This window comes from Oncorhynchus tshawytscha, linkage group LG13, assembly GCF_018296145.1.
Source record: "Oncorhynchus tshawytscha isolate Ot180627B linkage group LG13, Otsh_v2.0, whole genome shotgun sequence".
NCBI lineage: Eukaryota > Metazoa > Chordata > Actinopteri > Salmoniformes > Salmonidae > Oncorhynchus > Oncorhynchus tshawytscha.
In genome coordinates this window covers 67,683,486-67,709,200 of record NC_056441.1, presented here as the reverse complement: position 1 = coordinate 67,709,200, position 25,715 = coordinate 67,683,486, and the positions used below count along the sequence as shown (strand labels likewise).

Below are 25,715 nucleotides of genomic sequence, written 5' to 3'. Positions count from 1 at the left end.
TTTCTGTTTTAGAAAGAATTTTAAAAGGGAGGATGTGCCTAACACAGCCATTTGCACAAATATGAAAGATGGAGGGTGTCATCATAAAACAATATCAATTTAGATCATACAAGGTAGAAACCTTACCTTAAATTGAGGTGATCTTAAAAATGTTCTGTTAAGTACCTGCACCTGCTGTTTTCGCAAATTCAAATCTCAATTTTTCAGTTGGGCAGGTAGTTCTTGGGGCTTGCAGGAACCTAAGGAGGTTCCTTGATGAACACCACCTCCTATGGGGTTCTTGGAAGTACTTTCGGGTGCATTTTTAGTGCCAAAGAACTTTGAGGATCTTAGAAGAACCCCTGTTGAACCCCTAACCTTTAGAGTGTATTGGGACAGGCGAAGAACCCTTTTATGTTTGCACATTTTTATCTAAGAGTGTAGCACTGCTCTTTTAGAACACACTCATTTCTCAGTAAAGATAATGCCCCCATCTCAAGCAGAAAAAAGTGTTTTTATCCCTAACAGGATTAGAGCCACGCCAAATCAGAAAAAACAATCCAGGGTCTATTATATTGTGGAATTACACTGGCTGATACAATGATGATGCTATTAAACTCATGGGTCATCCACTTACTTCAGTCAGTCTGACAGCATCAGCTTTGATGACTGTTATGGCAAGTTGGGACTTTCATTGGCGTAAGAGTGGACATTGGCATTCTCCATTGGCGCATTGGTTGTCATTTGTCTTGGGAATTTCTGTGGAACAACGGTCTCTAATAAACTTGTAGGTTCAATGCAAGTTCAGGTTCAGTACATGAATCAAGTAGTTTTATTGAGGCCTATCCATTTCTGTTAGTATATGTCTTCAAAACCTGTGCAGGCTAAGAGACTTGTCTGAAATGAGAAAATAAATGTAATTTAATGTAACTAATACTGCAAATATGAGAATGAGAATCCAGTCATAGCAACAGCTAGCAGCAGAGACGGTTGTCAAAGTGACCATGTGTTAGCCTACCTTATCTCTGTGTCCAGCTGAGCTGTTGAACTTGGGTCACGTGAAGCAAGAGTCAGTCAGGTTTGAATTATTGAGCCAGGGATTGTTTAGGGATTAGTCCATAGGTGCTTCACGGCATAAATTAAACAAGGGCCACCATAGCAATGGGGTCATTGATACCAGGGGAAATAAGTCACTGCAACTATAAGCCCAGAACAAGATGCCAGCACTTACGTCAGACCGATGCCCAGTTGCGCCCCCCCCCCCCCTCCCTCTTTATCTCGCTCTCTCTCGCTCTCTCATCCAGAAAGAAAATAACCGGGGTGCAGTCACACTGTAGCTGTTGTGCAGCCCCTAGCCTAGCTAGATGTACGTGTGTGTGCAGACCTGTCCCTCTTGCTGAACGTGTGTTTGCGTTTATGAGGACTGGGGGTTAAGACCCTCTTCTTATAGGGTTATTGTTTTTGTGGACTAGGGATTTGAGACCGTCACGCTGAGGGGGTTGTCTGTCCGTGTGTGGAGGGGGTTATTCTGTGTGTGTGTGTGGGACCTAGCTCCAAGCTGGCGGATCGGGAGGACTCCGACTGCTCGGATCAGATGATCCATCTTCAGCTGACCATCTCAGGGGACTGGCCAGCACCCTGTGAGTGAGCCTGCCCACCACCATAGTCTAGTTCAATCTCTCCTCTTTTTCTACTTCTTATCTCTCATTTCACTCATTCAATTCTCATCATCCAATCTTTCTCATTCCAACTCTCCATGCTCCTCTACTTCTCTCCACTTTTATTTTATCATCTGCTCTTCCTCTACTTTTGAATGCTTTGGTTGTAGGCTGCTGGATGATACTTTAGGTTTTATTGCTCTGCCTTATGTCTTTATGATTATACTGAGTGTAGTTATACAAGTTATTTATTGGCATATAGTCTTGATATTTTCTAGTAGGAGATATGGGCTAGACCTGGTCGTTAAATGGGATCTAGTGAGCAGTTCTCCAACAGTTCAATCAACTAAATGCTTGAGATTATTTTATGCATATCCAGATATTTCAATCATTTCTAATGCTTGACATTAGCATATGTCTCTTTAGAGATTTCAATCAACACATGTTTGACTATCGTATGTATTTTTTGATATCCCAAATGGTTCAAATGTTTGAGGTAAGCTTATGAGTTATTATGGTGACTGGTTATTTGGCTGACCAATAACCGTCAACCGTATTTTATTTATGTATCTGAAAAGTGTCATTTTGTTTGAGGTCCTGTAGGCTATATCATCAATATAACTATGTTACAGTTCAAGTTTACAGCAAACAATTCAGGGTTGTCTGACCGTGTACAACATCCCAAATGTGGGTAAATGATTGATTTGTGAGATCTGTGACCTCCATTTTGGTCTCTGTGGACCTGAGTCCAGCTGAATGTTGCCCAGATTACGTAAAAGCCCTCTCAAACAGCTGTGGAGGATGACAGAATTTTATCCACTATTAATCAAGGCACTGTAATTATTCTGCTTTTGATCTTATTTTTTTATATTTAATGTGCTCTGTCTTCCCCTTCAATTGATCTCATCTGGGCTTTGTAGGTTTACGTCTGGCCAGTATTTGTAGTGTTAGGGGGATTACCAGTAGCAGTGTTGAATTATGATAGCTGAATAAAAACAGATTGCAAGAGAGGGCTATACAGATATCAAGATGATGTCAAGGAAGACCTAAATGTGAATTTTGCTCCTGACCTCTTACTGTCATGACTTTCATGGGCTTCAAGGCTCGGTCATTTATGTGAAGCACCCTGTGACAAGTAGGGCTGGCATAATTACCGTGTCACCAACGGTTATGGATGAAGACCAGAATGAAAGTAAAATAGGTTTTTATTGTGGAACGAACAGCTGACCGGAGACGGGACAGCCAGACATTTGTGTGGATGAGTCCATTTCTGCTATAACATGGACTCTACAATGTGGTGAAACTTTGTTGCTCCTTGCTGAAAACAAGCATGGTGTTGTAGCAAACGAGTCATCCGTGATCTAGGTGACCCCCCTCCCTACAACAGTAGCAGCAGTCAGGAGAGGAGAAAATGTGCGTCTTAATGGTTATTATGGTGACTGGTTATTTGGCTGACCAATAACCGTCATCCACAATTCCATGACCGTCACAGCCCTAATGACAAGTGATGTCATACTTGAATATTTAACTGAACTGACAAGATTGGAAGAGTTTTGTTGACTGCAATTCACTGCTTAAAAAAGTTCAATGTTGGCAGATCTGTGGAAGCAATATGGCGGAAGCTTCACAACTAAATCGCCTTTACCTATAGGGCTGTGGCGGTCACGAAATTTCGTCAGCCAGTTATTGTTAAGCAAATAACTGTCGATCTCACGGTAATTCTCTGTTTATTAACCTAAACACATTTAGCATCTCCTGGCTTTCACACACAGCTTACAAGCCACTGATGCAGACCTTTGGAAAATCTACATTTTAAAAAGTCTAATAAATCCATGTAATATAGCCTACACCTTCACAATAAATCAATTATTTATTTCAGACAGGTTTAAAGAACATGTAGTCTATTTGAGAAGAACATAATAGCATACTCTTGAGTTGTCCTGATCTGGCTATGACAAATGGCTTTGGGCTACACTAGTTCATTTAGCAGATGAGATTTGCTTAGAATTCCGGTGCATTATTTTATAGTATGAAGAATACAATTGAACAAAGCTGAATAAAATAGGAAGGATTTTTTTCTCCAAGCGATTTTAGGGAGTGCGCACATGCGGCTATTCTGTGTTGAGTGGTTAACAAAGAAATAGGTACTTATATATGCTTAATTTAGAGTTACTAATGTAACTTTAGTTGTTCTAATAACTTTGGGCTATATGTTTAGATTTTGAATACATTGTAAGGCTGCATGATGCGACTAATAGTGATTTGAAAAAGTATGCTTGAAAGGCATGAGCTCTGCTTTGTTTTTTATGTGCTGTACACACCAGCCTATCATTAACAATTTGACAAGCATTTGGCAATACCTCCAATTTCACTGCAGCATCCCCTTTGTGGCCGTAATGCACCCTAAAAACATCCATGCCTTTTGTGGCCGTAGTGCCCTTGGCCCGGAATGCTGCATTGTACCCTTCTCCCTCGGTGCTGCGTGTTCCGAGGCATCTCTCACTCACATGACTCTCCATTATGTGATCGGGTCTTTCTCACAGGCTACAGGTGAAGACGGACACATTGGGGACGTAACTGCGTGAGTCCTTATCCAATTCCGAGGTACATATTGAATATATTTACTTTTCGTCAGCCAACAAGATGAGTAGGCCTAACGAACAGCAAAAGCACTAGCCTTTGTCAATCGACAGTCCCCTGTAGTACAAAAGTCAACCTATTCTGTATGAAAAATAAATACTCCAAACATAGTCTGGGACAGTTGTGGGATGCGATAGATCCCAAATGAATACAACCACTAGCATCAAAAAATAACTTTTTTATGCAATGTGGCTGATGCAACAGATCAGAACGTTTAGCTTAAAATGTTGACAAACTATTATTTCTTCACATAAGCACAGCAATGAGCACATGGCAGGAGGCTATATTCGCAAATGTTCCATTAGTAGAAAACACCATTATCAAAAGTGACATCAAATGTGATTATGCATGTAATGCTTTTATTATAAAGGTGCATTGTTATGATGAAAATTATCTTCCCCAAACTTGACTCACTCGCTGCTTATGTACAGCACCTTGCAAAAGTATTCACCCCCTTGGTGTTTTTCCTATTTTGTTGCATTACAACCTGTAATTTAAATGTATTTTTATTTGGATATCATGTAATGGACATACACAAATTAGTCCAAATTGGTGAAGTGAAATGAAAAGAAAAAAAATAGTTTCAAAAAATTAGGAAAAATGGAAAGTGGTGGGTGAATATGTATTCACCCCCTTTGCTATGAAGCCCCTAAATAAGATCTGGTGCAACCAATTACCTTCAGAAGTCACATAATTAGTTAGATTGCACACAAGTGGACTTTATTTAAGTGTCACATGATCTGTGTATATATACACCGGTTCTGAAAAGCCCCAGAGTCTGCAACACCACTAACCAAGGGGCACCACCAAGCAAGCAGCACCACGAATACCAAGGAGTTCTCCAAAGAGGTCAGGAACAAAGTTGTGGAGAAGGACAGATCAGGGTTGGGTTATAAACAAATATCAGGAACTTTGAACATCCCACAGACATCCCACCATTAAATCCATTATTAAAAAATGGAAAGAATATGGCACCACAACAAACCTGCCAAGAGGGCCGCCCACCAAATATCACGGACCAGGCAAGGAGGGCATTAATCAGAGAGGCAACAAAGAGACCAAAGACAACCCTGAAGGAGCTGAAACTCCACAGCAGAGATTGGAGTATCTGTCCATAGGACCAATTTTAAGCCGTACACTCCACAGAGCTGGGCTGTACAGAAGTGGCAAGAAAAAAGCCATTGCTTGTTCGCAAAATGGCATATGGGTGACTCTGGTCAGATGAGACTAAAATTGAGCTTTTAGGCCATCGAGGAAAACGCTATGTCTGGTGCAAACCCAACACATCTTATCACCCCGAGAACACATCCCAGTGAAGCATAGTGGTGGCAGCATCATGCTGTGGGGATGTTTTTCATCAGCAGGGACTAGGAAACTGGTCCGAATTGATGGAATGCTGGATGGTGCTAAATACAGGGAAATCCTTGAGGGAAACCTGTTTGTCTTCCAGAGATTTGAGATTGGGACTGAGGATCACCTTCCAGCAGGACATAGTAGTTACTCACGCTCAATGTTAACGTTTTTTGTCTTATTTCTTGTTTGTTTCACAATAAAAAATATTTATCTTCAAAGTGGTAGGCATGTTGTGTAAATCAAATTATACTAACCCCCCAAAAAAACATTTTAATTCCAGGTTGTAAGACAGCAAAATAGGAAAAATGCCAAAGGGGCTGAATACTTTCACAAGCCACTGTATGCTGTATGCAAGTTAGGCTCTACACCCCTTGTATAGCGGATTTATGTGCTTTATTTTAAGAAGTTATTTGGCCACTTCAGTTGTGATACAAACCTTGTGAAAACATATAGGCCTATGGGCTAGGCTACATGCGGTGATTTGAAAAGTCTCATAAATAGGCATTGTTCTGATGCTGGGCATCATTCACAAGTGATAATATATAATTAACACGTGATAGGCTAGTATTGTTACCAATCAGACTATTCTTGATTTAATCTGGTCTTTACCTATACTAAATAATATACAGTGCATTCGGAAAGTATTCAGACCCCTCGACTTCTTTCACATTTTGTCACATTAGAGTTATTCTAAAATGAATTAAATCGTTTTTTGCCCTCATCAATCTACACACAAAATCCCATAATGACAATCCAAAAACAGGTTTTTAGAAATGTTGGCAAATTTATGACAACAAAAAACTGAAATAACACATTTACAGTTGAAATCGGAAGTTTACATACACTTAGGTTGGAGTCTAACTTGTTTTTCAACCTCTCCACAAATGTCTTGTTAATAAAAAACTATAGTTTTGGCAAGTCGGTTAGGACATCTACTTTGTGCATGACACAAGTAATTTTTCCATCAATTGTTTGCAGACAGATTATTTCACTTATAATCCACTATCACAATTCCATTGGGTCAGAAGTTTTACATTGTCGTGGCAGAATCAGGATTCTTGAGGTAACATTTATAAATAAGATTTTTTATTCATTTTATTGCATTCTTATGTGAATGTCATTAGAATGTCTTCTTTTGGATAATACTGTTTGCAGTTTGCAGTTATCCCTTTCCTGCTAGGGCTAAGTTACATTGGGCCCCAGAGAGGGGAAAGGTTAGTCTTATCTGTGAATGTGTCTGTAAACTATTCCTAAACCATGTGAAGGGATGGTGTGATAAATGGGGAACCAGATAGGTGGCTCCACAATGTCTGTGTGCCAGTCACTGTGTCTGTGATCTTGTCCAGGAGGGAGTGTCTAAAATGACAATTGATATATATACCATTGGATGAGGTAATGTCTTGTTACTATTTTGTACCAAGAACAAGATAAGAGCTTCGTTTAGGAGACCAAACTGAATGATAATTTATAGCTAAATACTGTCTGGCGATGGGATACTCCTCAAGTAAAATCTTTCTTTGTGTAATGTTCTTAAGATCTGTTATTTGTCATGTCGACTAGAGGGGTGGATCTTTGCTATAAAGGATCGCAGTTGCCATTATGTTGACACTCTCATTCATTTATAGACACTGAATTGATCTGAGAGTCACAGGGTTGTGATGGAGCTCATATAATTAAAGATGGACTTTATGATAACTCTGACTTGTGTGTGGTTTGCTCTCGTGATTTGGTAATACAGGAAATTTCCACAACATACAGTAAGTTGACTGTGCCTTTTAAACAGCTTGGAAAATTCCAGAAAATGATGTCATGGCTTGAGAAGTCTGATAGGCTAATTGACATCATTTGAGTCAATTGGAGGTGTACCTGTTGATGTATTTCAAGGCCTACCTTCAAACTCAGTGCCTCTTTGCTTGACGACATGGGAAAATCAAAAGAAATCAGCCAAGACCTCAATGTTTTTTTTTTAAATTTTTTTAGATCTCCACAAGTCTGGTTTGTCCATGGGAGGAATTTCCAAACGCCTGAATGTACCACATTCATATTCACATTCATATTCACATTCAAACAATAGTACGCAAGTATCAACACCATGGGACCACGCAGCTGTCATACCGCTGAGGAAAGAGATGTGTTCTGTCTCCTAGAGATGAACGTACTTTGGTGCGAAAAGTGCAAATCAATCCCAGAACAACAGCAAAGGACCTTGTGAAGATGCTGGAGGAAACCGGTACAAAAGTATCTATATCCACAGTAAAACGAGTCCTATATCGACATAACCTGAAAGGCCGCTCAGCAAGGAAGAAGCCACTGCTCCAAAACCGCCATAAAAAAGCCAGACTACGGTTTACAACTGCACATGGGGCCAAAGATTGTACTTTTTGGAGAAATGTCCTCTGGTCTGATGAAACAGATTGAACTGTTTGGCCACAATGGCCATCGTTATGTTTGGAGGAAAAGGGGGAGGCTTGCAAGCCGAAGAACACCATCCCAACCGTGAAGCACGGGGGTGGCAGCATCATGTTGTGGGGGTGCTTTGCTGCAGGAGGGACTGGTACACATAACAAAATAGATGGCATCACGAGGGAGGTAAATGATGTGGATATATTGAAGCAACATCTCAATACATCAGTCAGGAAGTTAAAGCTTGTTTGCAAATGGGTCTTCCAAATGGACAATGACCCCAAGCATACTTCTAAAGTTGTGGCAAAATGGCTTTAAGGACAAAAGTCTAGGTATTGGAGTGGCCATCACAAAGCCCCTCTACTATTATTCTGACATTTTACATTAAATTAAAGTGGTGATCCTAACTGACCTAAGACAGAGAATGTTTACTCAGATTAAATGTCAGGAATTGTGAAACTGAGTTTAAATGTATTTAGCTAAGGTGTATGTAAACTTCCGACTTCAACTATACATAAGAATTTAGACCCTTTACTCAGTCCTTTGTTGAAGCACCTTTGGCAGCGATTACAGCCTGGAGTCTTCTTGGGTATGACACTACAAGCTTAGCACACTTGTATTTGTGTTTCTGGTGTTTCTCTCAAGCTCTGTCAAGTTGGATGGGGAACGTCGCTGTACAGCTATTTTTTTCAGGTTTCAGGTCCAGAGATGTTAGATCAGGTTCAAGTCCGGGCTTTGGAAGGGCCCCTCAAGGACATTCAGAGACTTGTCCCGAAGCCACTCCTGTGTTGTCTTGGCTGTGAGCTTAGGGTCATTGTCCTGGTGGAAGGTGAACCTTCGCCCCAGTCTGAGGTCCTGAGCGCTCTGGGGCAAGTTTTCATCAAGAATCTCTATTTTTGTTCCGTTTATTTTTCCTTAGATCCTGACGAGGCTCCCAGTCCCTGCCACTGAAAATCATCCCCATAGCATGACGCTGCCACCACCATGCTTCACCGTAAGGATGGTGCTCGGTTTCCTCTAGACATGATGCTTGGCATTCAGGCCAAAGAGTTAAATCTTGGTTTCATCAGACCAGAGTCATGTTTCTCATGGTCTGAGTGTCTTTAGGTGCCTTTTGGCAAACTCCAAGTGGGCTGCCATGTCCCTTTTTTCTGAGGAGTGGCTTCCGTCTGGCCATTCTGCCATAAAAGCCTGATAGGTGGACTGCTGCGAGATGGTTGTCCTCCTGGAAGGTTATCCCATCTCCACAGAGGAACTCTGGAGCTCTGTCAGAGTAAATATCAGGTTCTTGGTCACTTCACTGACCAAGCCCCTTCTCCCTTGATTGCTCAGTTTGGCCGGGAGGCCAGCTCTAGGAAGAGTATTGGTGGTTCTAAACTTCTTCCATTTAAGAATGATGGAGGCCACTGTGTTGTTTAATGCTGCCAACATTTTTTGGTACCCTTCCCCAGATCTGTGCCTTAACACAATCCTGTCTCGGAGCTCTACGGACAATTCCTTCGACCTCATGGCTTGGTTTTTGCTCTGACATGCATTGTCAACTGTGGGACCTTATGTAGACAGCTGTGTGCCTTTCCAAATCATGTCCAATCAATTGAATTTACCACAGGTGGACTCCAATCAAGTTACAGAAACATCTCAAGGATGATCAATGGAAACAGGATGCACCTTAGCTCAATTTCGAGTCTCATAGCAAAGGGTCTGAATACTGATGTAAATAAGGTAGTTTATTCATTTATATATATATATATACACACACACATTTGCAAACATTTATAAAAACTTGTTTTCACTTTGCCATTATGGGGTTTTGTGTGTAGATTGATGTAATTTATCCATTGTAGAATAAGGCTGTAATTTAACAAAATGTGGAAAAAGGCAAGGGTACTTTTCGAATGCACTGTATGTGTGAAATTTGTTTTGATTTAGAATGGACCTTTATCATGCACCTGTATTGAAAAAAAAAGGTGAGTAATAAATATAGAAGGCTTAGCCTATAGAAAGCTGATGGGATCCTCTTAGTAGAGGCCATCACTCACACAATTGCATAGGCTATTGAAATGTTGCACACATGTTTTCATGGGCTTTTATGAAGTGTTTGATTAGATTTTCATTGATGTCAGAGTGATTAGAGGGACAATAGAGTGCTGTGTACCAGGCAGTTAGCAAGTTTGGTAGGCTACTAATGACCATCAGCAGCATCAGAGCTTGGAGAAGCCTAATTGCCATGACTCGTGACCGGCAGTGTGGCGGTAATACGGTCACCGCAACAGCCCTACTTATACCAATTCTTCACATATACCAACACTAAAGGATTAGGGGTAGGGAGTGTATTGGAACCAGCTGTGTGTTGATGCTGTGTCGGGTGAGTTTTAGTGACTGTGTGTTTGCTGTGTCAAGGTGACTCCCAGCGGGTGGAGATGCCCAGGAGAGAGAGAGAGGTGGTGAAGGGTCAGATGGTAGTCCTACAGGCCTGGTACAGCCCCACATCTGATATTGGCAGGAACAGCGTCATCTGGAACTTCATGGCAAACGACTCCAAGCAGGTATGTAAGGGATCTCCTCTTCCTCAGACATCATGCATGGTTTCCACAGAAACTACTGACGCTGGATCTTTTCTGATGAACTTTTCCCTGAGGTTTTGTGTCTCTCTCATTGGTGCTTTGTTGGTGTGTGGTCTAAAGGAACAGACTAGTGTTGAAGAAACTGTTTATGAACTGTTGAAGAAGCTGGTTGATTATTTCAGGGCTGGGAGCAGTTCTGCTTAGGTATCAGTCAGTTTTAGTTTATTCTCTGAAGTACCGGACCAACCTCCCATTCTCAGTAATCCAATCCCCTTGTAATCCCAGATCTGTTCAGCCATGCGGCAGGTAGCCTAGCAGTTAGAGAGGGTCCCACGTTCGACTGGAAAAATCTGTCGACGTGAGCTGGATGCCATTCCCTGCTATTGAGCAAGGCATTTAACCCCCTACAACAACAGGTGCCCAGTGTGGCAACCTCCTACACCTCTCCAAGACCTGTATGTGTGTCTTTTGGTGGGGTTGGGTTGAAAGGATCTTGTGTGCAGTTGACCAATAAAATAATCTTAATGGCATCTACAGTGCCTATAGTAAGTCTACACCCCCTTTAACTTTTTTAAAAACATTTTGCTGCATATCATAATTGGATAAGTCTCCACCCCCTGAATTAAAACTTGGTGGAAGCACCTTTGGCAGCCACTAGAGCTGTGAATCATTTTCATTAAGATTCTACCAGCTTTGCACTCTTAGGGCAACCTATATCCATTGTTTTTGTCAAAATTGCTCAGGCTCATTACATTTGGTTGGGGATCATTGATAGACAGCGATATGTAAGCCTTGTATCTCTTTTTTTTAAGCAGATTTAAGTCAGGACTGAGACTCAGGAACAGTCAATACCTCTTGGAAAGCCATTCTGGTGTGTCTTTTCAAAAAACATTAATGGAATTGTGGCGCAGAAAAATAAACCTATCCAAGGGTCTTCAGAAGACTGAGGTGGATTTTTCTCTAACTTTTTACCTGGGCTTTGCTCCTTTCATATTTATTTTGATCCTACCAAACTCCCCAGTCCCTGCAGGTGACAAGCATACTCATAACAGGGTGCTACCACCACTGTACTTGAAAATACAAAGGGATCAACAACATTGCATTCACTCCATATTACTGGCCTGTATGACAAAGTGAAAAGAAAGAAACCTGTGTTCAAAAATCCACTCAATCATCCATTCTGTTCTGTTTTTCAGTGAGACAACAACACACATTTTTATACCAAAGACACACCAGAATGGCTTTCCAAGAGATGTTGAGTGTTCTTGGGTGGTCTAGTCTCAGTCCTGACTGAAATCAGCTTAAAAAGGTTTGAATATCGCTGTCTATCAATGTTCTCCAACCAAATTTAATGAGCCTGAGCAATTTTGAAAAAATATGGATATATGTTTCCCTAAGATTTGTGTAAAGTTGGTAGGATCTTAATTGGAATGATTAGAATTTGCAATTGTAATGGCTGCCAAAGATGCTTCCACAAAGTATGATCTTAGTGGGGTATTCAATTATGATATTGCAGTTATAGAACATTTTCTTTGTTTGGGAAATGTTCTTTAACTTTCTTTCATGTAAATGTGGAGTAGGTTGTGTAGCTCTTTACAAAAAAATCAAATCTAATAAGGGATTAAATTCAAGACAACAAAATGTGAAAAAAGTTTAATGGGTGTAGACTTTCTACAGGTATTGTATGTACATAGAGCAACTTTTTTAATACACATTACAGATAACAAAAGGAGCTTCTTCACACTAGAATATGTAAAGCTGAACAGCTCAACATGGAACAATGCACTGATTGGAGACTACACAGTTGAAAGCTGTCAGATCTTTTTTGTTTTTGTGCTTAAATATTTGAGTTTTCACCCAAAATGAAAAAATATATGATGAAGAAGATTAATAGTTCAAAGTTGGTTGGTTTGCCTCTAATCTCGTCCACCAGCCGGCTCTCTCTGTCGAGCCGTCTGGTTTCACAGCACCTCAGTGCATCCCAATCTAGCATAACCCTTAGAACCTCCCCCCCTACATTGGGGAATTCAAAGTGCGTACACATCTTAGAAAGTGGAAAATCTGAAAATACGCATCTTAGAAATAGTTTTTGCATATAAACTTTATGCCCGAACTCAGAATCAATTGGTCTTCCCAAAGATAACATGTGATAGAACATACATTTTGATTGGTCCCATCTAATACAGCTGTAGCAGGCTCGCTCCCATTCCCACCATTTAAATAACCACAACCCTTTCAAGTCCCACTGTGGCACAGTGTTACCAGGCTCTATGTGCCAGAAATTTGAGCCTGGGGATGAGGTTAGTTTACCTCCACCTTTTAGAGTTTGGCTTATTTATATATAAAAATAAATGTAACCATTATTTAAGTAGGCAAGTCAGTTTTAAGAACAAATTCTTGTTTACAATCATGGCCTACACATGTAGTTGTGTGAGACTATATTAGGATTATTTTCAACATCAAGACTGATGGCTCCTTACTTTTATAGATCCAGACTAAATTTGTGGTAACAATGTGGCCTTGTTGCATGTATGTCCTGTATGTTTAGAAAACGTGTGTGTGTGTGCATGTTTCTTCAGTGATGGTCTCAGTAGTTTCACTGGCCCTGGCCTGTGAGCTTATCTCTAACAGAAAATCAGTCTAAAAATTCTAACTCCACCATCTGCACATACATATCAGGATTATCTTTATGAAGGACGTTGACTTCTGTTGTATGGTTAATCTGTGTGGCTGTGTAGACTGTCTATAGATGACACCGAAGATCGTATTTCAGCTCAATATCAGTATTGTATATCTAGAGAACCGGTATTTATGTAGTTACTTGCATTGGTTTTCATTACAAAAACTCTCGTGTTGCAAAAATGCTAGTCTCTCTCCTCGACAAGCAACACAAATGCTGGCTCGAAAAAGGCTAACAATATGTAGGGTTTAGATACAGTATGCTGGCGCTACTAGAAGGCTTCTATGGAATCGAGTACTCATCCGTGTAAATAATTGCTGACAGTACATTTGGTTCCTGAATTGCAATAGGGAACACAATCTACCATTGCGTTCCCTATTGTAAACTATTTCCCATGTCTGTCTGTCTAGGTCATCTCCTACAGTAATGGTGAGCCAGGGATAGGTAGTCCTGAGTTCAGGAAGCGTGTTGGGTTCAGCCTGTCCATGCCTTCGTCCAATCTCTCCATCTACATCAACAACACCCAGGAGTCAGACTCCGGACGATACCTCTGCAATGTCATCATCCCTGGAGCCGCCGGTCTCTCTGGAGAAATGCGCCTCAATGTCAAAGGTACCGACCGGACGCCTAGATTCTGGCACTTTCCAAAAAATGTTTGGGCCAGGCCTCAGATGGAAACACAAAAGTGTAAACTGTACAGTTTGTACATATGCACTGGGCTGTCTCTCTAATATTTTCCCACAGCTTCAACAGATGGATAGTGTTGGCAAATTTCCTTTACCTTAGGCAGTGTGGCCACCATTCTTAGAAATACAATACCCTGTTCAATTGAAATGGATTAATACAATACTTCAGGAGGTCAAAAGGGGGTCAATTGTAGTAGACTAAATCCTTTCATTTGTTTCTCAACTCTTCTGTTGTTTCTAACTATCTGTTCTCTCTCGCTCTCAGTCCCTCCCTCGCCTCCAGTGTGCACGATGACTGGGTCATCTGTGCTGAATGGCAATGTGACACTAAGCTGTAAGTCCAGTTCGGGCGAACCCATCCCTCATTACAAATGGACCAAGAATGCCCCCATGTCAGAGGTCTTCTTTTCCCCCATGCAGAGTGAGTACTCCCTTATCTTTACCAATAATGTTAGCCAATCACATTACCTCTCTGCCTCAGTTACGTTTCATCCTAATACTAAGTAGTCCCAATCAGTATGGATTCAATTCTTATTGAGTTTACTAAACACCTTTCTAATATTGAATTGCACTGCCTTTTGAATTGCACTGCCTTTTGACTCAATTTGTTGGTACATGGACTCTACCAGGTGTTGAAAGCATTCCACAGGGATGCTGGCCCATGTTGACTCCAATGGTTCCCACAGTTGTCAAGTTGGCTGGATGTGCTTTGGGTGGTGGTACATTACACACCAGAAACTTTTGTGTATGAAAAACCCCAGCAACGTTGCAGATCTTGACACACTCGAACCGGTGTGCCTGACACCTACTACCATATTCTGCTCAATGACACTTCAATATTTTGTCTTGCCCATTCACCCTCTGAATGGCACACACAAAATCCATGTCTCAATCTGTCTCAAGTGACATCAATAAGGAATCGTAGTTTTCACCTGGTCATCAGTCTGTCATGTAAAGAGCAGGTGTTCCTAATGTTTTGTACACTCAGTGTATGTACTGTATGAGCTGAGGATCACAAAAGATAGCTCACCTCCATCAATCACCAATGTATAGCATTTAACCATGTGATGCAGAGTAGCCACAACTAACCAGCACTGAAAACACCTGCCACTACTGTGGATGGGTGCAATATATTTTTATCCAATGCAAACTGTCACCTTCACAGCAGCTCCATATGGGTTATTTTAGTAAGGAAACCTAGTCAGTTGTACATCTGAATGCATTCAACTGAAATGTGTCTTCTGCATTTAACCCAACCCCTCTGAAACAGAACGTTGCGGGGGGATGCCATAATCGACATCCACGTCTTCGGTGCCCGGGGGAACAGTGGGTTAACTGACTTACTCAGGGGCAGAACGACAGATTTTTACCTTGTCAGCTCTGGGATTTGATCCAGCAACCTTTCGTTACTGACCCAACGCTCTAATCACTAGGCTAACTGCCGACCTGCCTGTCACTAAGATTGTCAAAATGAGAACTAAAATAGATAAATTGATACGCTCCTTGGCCAATAGAATCAGAATTGGGCGGCCTGTGTAAACACAGCCATAGTAGCATATTGTTCTTCCATGTTTTTACTGGTATATGTGTTCAGAAAATGTTGAGGACTAATGTGTGGTGTGTTGGTGCCTGGCGGTGGGATTGCGGATTCTCTTTTTTTTTTCTTTGAAATGCCATAGCATGCATCACTTAATCCTCTTTATAGACTGGGAAACGTCACCACATACACACTGCATGCTCATGTCAGACTTGCAGAGGGAGAAAAATATCAAATTGAGGTTTATTTCTGATACGATACTGCACATATGCCTATTATTTTGTGAAGAGTTGTAGAAATACAGTGGAAACAATTATTGTGAAAGCACCAGCTGTTTCTGAGCAATAATGAGGCTTACACTGATTGACCCAAGTATTGGAATAGCTCTTTCTCTGATCTCCTCGCTTCTTCTATAGATCACCCATCTAATACACTATCTGTTTCAATGCCTGATTGACACAATATCAAGGACTATGGGTTTGAATGCACCACCAAACACACGCAGACAAATCTGCATAATCTCTAGGAGTTGAAAACACTCTGATCCTCTGTATTTTTCTCTTTGACCTGGCATATGCTCTCTGTGACATTGAGCCTCCACCCCCGTGCTCTACTGGCATTCTAAAGGGCTCTACTTTTGACTAAGCGTAAGGGGTTGGTATTATCAAACCCAAGTGTTAATTTTTATTGTTTTGGTCCAGCAGCAGTAGGCTAATTCTTTTCGCCAAATTTGGCAACTTTCAGTTGTTTTATGGTAATAACTTTGTCAGTAGTGGCACATTGTCTAGCCTAAATTGCCCATATGCCAATGGAACAAGAGATGTGATTTATGACACCATGTGACCCGATTCTACCTAGAAGCATTGAAGCAAATAGTCTACTTGTTTAATTTCATTTGATTTAAAACCAAGCTTATATAAAATATTATCTTTCGTAATGGTATATCAATGTAACTGCAAATGTAATCATGCTTATAGAACAATTGACATATCCATGCATGGATCGCACATGATGCAATGCAATTTACCCTACTGTAGCCTATATAAGGCCTTTTCCGCTTACGAAAGTGCTGTGTAAGATAATTCCATACTTATAATGCATACATTTCTAACATATTTAGCAAATAAACTAGATACATTTGTTATTACTATTAGAGCCTATTAGGTCACTGTTGTTTTTGAAAAAACTATACTCCACCAATCACAATGGACTAGGATGAACATTCATGCCCTCCCACTGAATTGAATTAATGAAACACAATGTCAAAGTCTGTGCATGCCTTGAATCCACCACATTTTATACCATAGAGCATGTTAAAATTAGCTATGGAGTGGTCAAGCCCTTGCCACACCTACAACTTACTAATTAATCAAAAGCCATCCCTTTTACGTCACCTCCAGGTATTGCGTTCCCCCGTGAAAATGGCAACAATATTTCTGACACACCGTGAGCTATTTTGGTTTGTTAAAATGGCGAGCTTCCCTCAATCAATCAGCATGTCTCTTGCTTCAATCTAAGATGCTGGGTTTATATTGTCTCCTTCTCTACTACCCCTGTCTCATCACTCTTTTCTTGCAAACTTTTGCAACTATCAACTCCCTTGTAAGGGCTAGGGGTTGATGTCTCTTTTCCCTATTTATTCGCTCTCTCTGTACCAGCCCTTCTTCTCTCCGTCACTGTCTCTGTTACTCTTCTCTCCTGCATGACCACAGAATGGAGAGCCTGCCCCTCGCCCTTGCTTGTTCTAGGGTTCATGGGTAAGGGTTTCACAAATACACCTCCAACCCACTCTAGGATGCGGAAGCCTGTAGCGCCCCACAGCCTATATAATATTAGAGCTCGCCAGCTTGTAGTCCTAGAAAACGGAAGTGAGTTACCTCTGGTTTGTTCAGCCATTCCTATAGGGGAAATGAATTGGGAAAGAATGGGGTTTTGGGATAATTGGTGAAAATAAGGTCTGAGGTTAACACGGGTTTATATGTTTTGATCTATGAGATATCAGCCAGTTAACATGACTTTTATGAAGCCTTTAAGTTTGAGTTTTGATTACAACATTCACAAATGTGCTGTTAGCTGACAAAGATTCTCATAGCTCGTATAAGATATCCTAAGCCTGTGTTTACCACAAACCTTATTTTCGCCGTTTATCCTAAAACCCTCAAAGAAAACATTCATCCCCCCCATAGGCTTTGGCAAATGAGCCATAACTGAGTTTGTGCCTACGAAAAGATGCCATTACTATTTCTCTCTATAATCTTGCTGGTGTTGAACCTTTAGAAGAATTTAATGTTATTCATCCAAAAGCATGTCTGTGTTAATCCTCACCAATGACTTTGCCTTGTATACATCTGCATTGCCCTTATGAGCTCAGTCGATCTGAGATTCCATGTCTTTGACCAGGCTGGTTAGACTTGCTTGATAGAATATTTTTCCTTTGGTATGGATCAACTGATACCACCCTTTGTTCCTTAGCCATCTGGCCTGAAGATTAAACTACTTCATAACATAGCAACCACTGAACTGTAGGTTAACCTGTTCATAACATGCTCAAATAATACAATGTAAAAGTATGAAAATCCACAGTAATTAATATACTAATATAAAATAAATGGTACATGACTGTAAAGGCAACAATAAAGTCAAGTAGTGAAGGTAAAGGTAGGCTACATATGAAGGCCATGGATAAAGTGAAAGCCTCGACTTTCTCACGATGGCTGTCATTGGTCCATTGCATCGAATGATATACATTCAATGATTCAATCAAACCATGATTGCAAGGTGCACTCTGCTGCATTTGCTGAGATCATTGAGTTTGGATTGAATCCAGAATAAGTGTTTCCTTTTTGTCTTGTACGTAGACTAAGATTGTGTCTTAACATTCTGAATATGTATGAAACATGAGAAGGTGCACAATTAAGTTGGCATAAATACTGTCAGTTTGTTTGTGTTCTTGCGTTCTTAGATCTTGGCTGTAGAAATGTTGGTGATAGTCACTTGCTACTGTAGTTTTACTGTAGTTATTTCCTAGTTTGATTTCAGTGTATTTTTATCAGTACAATACATTCTTGGTATAGACCTGTAGGTGATCTGATATCACCAATCTCTGTCTTTGGATCTTGATTGCAGTGCAATTTTGAGAATCTGCCAAGTTTAAGAATGAGATCTGTCGTTAATCTGTAGCAATTCTGTCTTGTTCCTCTCGTCAGAGTTACTAATGGCAGGTGCCTATTGAACACACCTACAGGCACGTCCATCTGGCACACAAATCACTGTCAGGCCATGTACTTAGTATAGTTGTATTGAATCCTCATTGATGCAAATTATATCTCCCCAAGAGGCTTTGTTTATTCTGAAATAAAAGTATGCATTTATGGGTAAGGGTTGGCAGCAGTTACTCTTCCTGGGGTCCAGCAAAATGAAGGCAGTTTGAAGTTAGTAGTAGCACCGTTGTGTAGTCTGTGTGCTTTGCGTGCGTAATGATTTTCCCCCACCCTCCCAGAGAGAACAGCAGATGGTGCATGCTGAGTTTATCAAACAAGAATCCCAGCCAGCAGTTCACTCCTAGACTTTGGGACAGGGACAAACAGCTGTTTGTCACAATGACAATTTAGGACAGAGGACATTGTATGCAATAGTTTATTTATAGGATTTTCTAGTCTGGTCATTAGTAAAGGTACTGATATCCTATTGTGAACTTTAGCTTCTCTACTTGAGCAGCGCTGGTTGACTTACTGGGTTGCTTTGATAAACCATTTATGATATGCATCAGGACGTATGAGGAAGATATATCCATTTGTTTTCCCTCTTGATTCTTTATATTGGTATATATGGGTGGAGGCTCCAGCTGCTCAAGTCATAGACTGTTCTCTCTGCTACTACACAGCAAGCGATACCGATGCACCAAGTCTGGAACCAACAGGACACTGAACAGCTTCAACCCCCAAGCCATAAGACTACTAAATAGTTAACCAAATGGCAATGACCCCCCCTTTGCACGAACTATTTTTGACTCATCACATATTCTGCTGCTACTGCTTATTATCGATCATGTTGCCTAGTAAATTTTAACCCTACCTATATGTACATATCTGCCTCAATTACCTCATACCCCTGCACAGTGGTTTGCGAAAGTAATCACCCCCATTGGCATTTTTCCTATTTTGTTGCCTTACAACCTGGAATTAAAAAAAAAAAAATTTTGGGGGGGGTTTAGTATCATTTGATTTACACAACATGCCTACCACTTTGAAGATGCAAAATAGTTTTTATTGTAAAAAAACAAACAAGAAATAAGACAAGAAAACTGACAACTTGAGCGTGCATAACTGTTCACCCCCCAAAAGTCAATACTTTGTAGAGCCACCTTTTGCAGCAACTACAGCTGCAAGTATCTTGGGGTATGTCTCTATAAGCTTGGCACATCTAGCCACTGGGATTTTTGCCCATTCAAGGCAAAACTGCTCCAGCTCCTTCAAGTTGAATGGGTTCCGCTGGTGTACAACAGTCTAAGTCATACCACAGATTCTCAATTGGATTGAGGTCTGGGCTTTGACTAGGCCATTGCAATACATTTAAATGTTTCCCCTTATACCACTCAATTGTTGCTTTAGCAGTATGCTTAGGGTCATTGTCCTGCTGGAAGGTGAACCTCTGTCCCAGTCTCAAATCTCTAGAAGACTGAAACAGGTTTTCCTCACGGATTCCCCTATATTTAGAGCCATTCATAATTTCTTAAATTCTGACCAGTTTCCCAGTCCCTGCCGATGGAAAAACATCCCCACCGCATGATGCTGCCACCACCATGCTTCACTGTGGGGTTGGTGTTCTCGGGGTGATGAGAGGTGTTGGGTTTGCGCCAGACATGGCGTGTTCCTTGATGGACAAAAAGCTACATTTTAGTCTCATCTGACCAGAGTACCTTCTTCCATATGTTTAGGGAGTCTCCCACATGCCTTTTGGCGAACACCAAACGTGTTTGCTTATTTATTTCTTTAAGCAATGGCTTTTTTTCTGCCCACTCTTCCATAAAGCCCATCTCTAGAGTGTACGGCTTAAAGTGGTCCTATGGACAGATACTCCAATCTCCACTGTGGAGCTTTGCAGCTCCTTCAGGGTTATCTTTGGTCTCTTTGTTGCCTCTCTGATTAATGCCCTCCTGGTCTGTGAGTTTTGGTGGATGGCCCTCTCTTGGCAGGCTTGTTGTGGTGCCATATTCTTTCCATTTTTTAATAATGGAATTAATGGTGCTCTGTGGGATGTTCAAAGTTTCTGATATTTTTTTATAACCCAACCCTGATCTGTACTTCTCTACAACTTTGTCCCTGAACTGTTTGGAGAGCTCCTTAGTCTTCATGGTGCCGCTTGCTTGGTGGTGGCCCTTGCTTAGTGGTGTTGCAGACTCTGGGGCCTTTCAGAACCGGTGCGTATACAGTGGGGAGAACAAGTATATGATATGCTGCCGATTTTGCAGGTTTTCCTACTTACAAAGCATGTAGAGGTCTGTCATTTTTATCATAGGTACACTTGAACTGTGAGAGATGGAATCTAAAACAAAAATTTAAAAAATAACATTGTATGATTTTTAAGAAATGAATTTGCATTTTATTATGACATAAGTATTTGATACATCAGAAAAGCAGAACTTAATATTTGGTACAGAAACCTTTGTTTGCAATTACAGAGATCATACGTTTCCTGTAGTTCTTGACCAGGTTTGCACACACTGCAGCAGTGATTTTGGCCCACTCCTCCATACAGACCTTCTCCAGATCCTTCAGGTTTCGGGACTGTCGCTGGGCAATACGGACTTTCAGTTCCCTCCAAAGATTTTCTATTGGGTTCAGGTCTGGAGACTGGCTAGGCCACTCCAGGACCTTGAGTGGCTCCGTAAGAAGCATCTCCTTAGTTGCCCTGGCTGTGTGTTTCGGGTCATTGTCATGCTGGAAGACCCAGCCACGACCCATCTTCAGTGCTCTTACTGAGGGAAGGAGGTTGTTGGCCAAGATCTCGCAATACATGGCCCCATCCATCCTCCCCTCAATATGGTGCAGTCGTCCTGTCCCCTTTGCAGAAAAGCATCCCCAAAGAATGATATTTCCACCTCCATGCTTCATGTTTGGGATGTTGTTCTTGGGGTTGTACTCATCCTTCTTCTTCCTCCAAACACAGCGAGTGGTGTTTAGTCCAAAAAGCTCTATTTTTGTCTCATCCGACCACATGACCTTCTCCCATTCCTCCTCTGGATCATCCAGATGGTCATTGGCAAACTTCAGACGGGGCTGGACATGCGCTGGCTTGAGCAGAGGGACCTTGCGTGCGCTGCAGGATTTTAATCCATGAAGACGTAGTGTGTTACTAATGGTTTTCTTTTAGACTGTGGTCCCAGCTCTCTTCAGGTCATTGACCAGGTCCTGCCGTGTAGTTCTGGGATGATCCCTCACCTTCTTCATGATCATTGATGCCCCACGAGGTGAGATCTTGCATGGAGCCCCAGACCGAAGGTGATTGACCGTCATCTTGAACTTCTTCCATTTTCTAATAATTGCACCAACAGTTGTTGCCTTCTCACCAAGCTGCTTGCCTATTGTCCTGTAGCTCATCCTAGCCTTGTGCAGGTCTACAATTTTATCCCTGATGTCCTTACACAGCTCTCTGGTCTTGGCCATTGTGGAGAGGTTGTAGTCTGTTTGAGTGTGTGGACAGGTGTATTTTATACAGGTGCAGTTAATACAGGTAATAAATGGAGAACAGGAGGGCTTCTTAAAGAAAAACTAACAGGTCTGTGAGAGCTGGAATTCTTCCTGGTTGGTAGGTGATCAAATACTTATGTCATGCAATAAAATACAACTTAATTACTTAAAAATCATACAATGTGATTTTCTGGATTGTTGTTTTAGATTCTGTCTCATAGTTGAAGTGTACATATGATAAAAATTACAGACCTCTGCATGCTTTGTAAGTAGGAAACACTGCCGATTTTGCAGGTTATCAAATACTTGTTCTCCCCACCTGTATACTAAGATCATGTGACACTTAGATTGCACACAGGTGGACTTTATATAAATAAATATGTGTCTTCTGAAGGTATTGGTTGCACCAGATCTTATTTAGGGGGTGAATACATATTCACCCACCACTTTTCCGTAGCTTATTGTTTTCGAATATTTTGAAATTAGTAATTTTTTTCACTTCACCAATTTGGACTATTTTGTGTATGTCCTTACATGAAATCCAAATAAAAATAAATTTAAATTGCAGGTTGCAAAGCAACAAAATAGGAAAAAAGCCCAGGGGGATGAATACTTTTGCAATGCGCTGTAGTTATCGTTGTGTCTCTCTGCGTTGTTGGAAAGGGCCCGTAAGTGAGCATTTCACTGTTAGTCTTCACCTGTTTTTTTATGACGCATGTGGCAAATACAATTTGATTTGATTTGGAAACGCATCAGATGAAATTATTCTCTTGTGACGTTTCCAATCGGCTTTTGAGAGGATTTGCTTGATAAGACCTGCCCCACATATGTTTATTATTCTCTAGTATCCCCAGTGTTACATATTTACAATAGAGCATCCCCATGCCAGCTATGACAAGTGGACCACAGCAACTAGGATTATGTAAACTGAGTCCAGTTGTAAAAAGCCACAGGTTCTGATTCATCATTGTGGAGATTCTTTGTCTGGTGTTTAACCATTTGCTAGTGAAGTCTCTCCATATAACCACATTATTTATCCCCGGGACAGAAAAGAGATATCATCAAAGAGGATCTATACTGGTATAAAGAACAGCCCATCCCACTGGGCACATACAAGTTGACTCAACATTGTTTCCATGTTATTTCAGTGAAATTATGTTGATCCAATGTGGAATAGACATTGAATTGACGTCTTTGCCCAGTGGGATGTGACTCCCTCGGACCAGGATACCCCTCAATACTTATAGCTTCGGAACCAAGAGAGTATTGCACTTGGTAGAGTGTGTGTGTGTGGTCTAATTATATTTGTATACATACTGTAGCTACCCTTGTTACCTAGTGTAACTGTCTACATTACTGTAGATTGAGAGTGTGTTTGAAAGGTGTATAACGTTTTGTGCACTGTACATCATCAACATATTCATGTACTGTAGAGGCAAGAGTGTAACACTGTCTTTCTCTTTCAGATGAGAGGCAAGGTACCCTCAGGTTGAGTAACCTCACTAAGAGCATGTCAGGGAAATATGTGTGCCGAGCTAGCAACACTGCCGGTTCTGACACTTGCTCTATCAACCTGGAGGTCTTCACCTGTACGTGTAGGAAAGTAACACACACATTCTCATATTAGTACATACAGACTGCTAATGTTTCCTGTTTGAAGCCTCTGTGTGTCCTCTTCCACAGCCTCTAATTCTGGAGCGATTGCTGCTGCTACTCTGGGGTCCATCGTGGGACTGGTAGCCATCATACTCTTCCTCATCTTCATGCTGAGGAGGAGAGACCATGAAGAGGAGATAGCCAATGATATCAAGTGAGATTTTTTTTGTGTGTGTTATCAGAAAATCAGGTGCAGTTGTTAAACACCACGGGATGTACAACTACTAGGACTTTACCGTGGACAATGCAGTTGTTCTAATTCAATTTCTGCAGGTTCATGGTTGGAGGATGTGTGTAGCATGATATGATCTTGGTTGGTGTTCTCATTAGCTGTCTGTCTATCCATCACAGGGAGGATGCACAGGCCCCCAAGCGTGTTTCCTGGGCAAAGAGTGGCACAGGCTCAGACATCATCTCCAAAAATGGCACGCTGTCATCCATAGCCACTAGCCCCCATCCGGGAGACCCCCAGCAGCTCAAAAACTTCCCCCACCCCACTGCACCGGCCTCTGACACAGGCTCTGTGCTCAACGCCTACCGCCTTCGGCCTGGAGAGCTCAACCCCCTGCAGGGCCTCCCAGGGTACATCAGTGGCACACTTCCACCCAGGCACACCAGACCCCTCTGTGTTGCTAACAACATTGATGTCACCTATCCACAAGGGTACAGTCGACCCCCCAGTTCTAACCACATCAGTGGGACTCCACCCCCTGGCAACACCCGGCTCCTCAGCACTAGTATCATTGTTGACACTCCTCCCCATGGGTTCAGTCAACCACCCAGTTTTAACCATGTTGGTGTCACCTCTCCACATGGGTACAGCAGACCCCATAGTTCTAACAACATTGGTGCCCCCTCCCCCCAGGGGCACAGTCGACCCCCAAGTTCTAACAATATCGGCGCCCTCTCTCCACATGGGCACAGCAGACCACCAAGCTTGAACCACATCAGTGGCAGCTCTCCACACAGGCACAGCCAACCCCCCAGTTCCAACCACAGCCGACCCCCCAGCATCAGTAGCATGCCTCACTATGGACACAGCAGATCCTCCAGTTCTAACGGTGCCCCACCTCATTCCCCACCTGGCCACATGGTCACAGACCCCGACAAGACTGAGGGGGCCCAGCCCCAGGTACCACGCCCTCTCACCTCGCCCATCAGCTCCACCACCCTGGCCTGTATGGGGGCTGTGCCCGTCATGGTGCCCGCTCAGAGCCAGGCTGGATCACTGGTATAGCCCACTGGAGGGTCTCCCGTTTCACTACTGAACACAAACTGAAGCAAATGGATAAAGACTTCCTCAAAGGAAGATTGCATAGAGTAGAGAAGGATTTGCTTGGAATTAAAAACACTTTTTTTATTGTGATCGTTCAAAATGATGTTCGGAGTAGAAAGAAGAGCTCATGCTGAAGAAGACACTTGTGGAATCTCCTGTATTCAAGTCTGCACAAGTTCAAATACTTAATTGATTTGTTTTTATTCTTTTAGCTGTTTTCAAATCTGTTTTGCTAAATAAATGTTTTTGCTTTTATTTGCCATGCTCAGATTCTTTAAGGTTAAGACAAGGCCTATTCTATATTCTTTAAGGCCTTTTATAAACTGGGTGGTTCGAGCCCTGAATGCTGATTGGCTGGCAGCCGTGGTATATCAGACCGTATATCTTTTTACTGCTCTAATTACGTTGGTAACCAATTTATAATAGGAATAAGACACCTTGGGGGTTTGTGGTATATGGCCAATATACCATGGCTAAGGGCTATATCCAGGCACTTTGCAGCTTGCATAAGAACAGCCCTTAGCCTTGGGATATTGACCATACACCCCCCCTCGGGGCTTATTGATTCTCTAAAACACCTTTTTTTAGCAAGTT

General features: G+C 41.7%; 1 protein-coding gene across 6 annotated transcripts in view; it reads left to right on the top strand.

Annotated features, from left to right (window-relative positions):
* Window positions 1-25,376, top strand: part of LOC112265556 (endothelial cell-selective adhesion molecule) — a 68,231-nt gene extending 42,855 nt beyond the window's left edge. For 3 of the 6 annotated variants that reach the window (XM_024442956.1, XM_024442957.2, XM_024442958.1), the window contains 6 exons: window positions 10,434-10,579; window positions 13,688-13,889; window positions 14,229-14,384; window positions 23,656-23,778; window positions 23,873-23,999; window positions 24,197-25,376. In XM_024442956.1, the coding sequence (XP_024298724.1) occupies window positions 10,434-10,579; window positions 13,688-13,889; window positions 14,229-14,384; window positions 23,656-23,778; window positions 23,873-23,999; window positions 24,197-25,082 (1,640 nt within the window). In that variant the 3' untranslated portion in view covers window positions 25,083-25,376. Of the gene's footprint in view, window positions 1-1,298; window positions 1,620-4,157; window positions 4,242-10,433; window positions 10,580-11,793; window positions 11,907-13,687; window positions 13,890-14,228; window positions 14,385-23,655; window positions 23,779-23,872; window positions 24,000-24,196 lie in introns of those variants that run through there. The other 3 variants (XM_024442960.1, XM_042296229.1, XM_024442961.2) reach the window with 3 other exon arrangements.
* The last annotated feature ends 339 nt before the right edge of the window (window positions 25,377-25,715 follow it).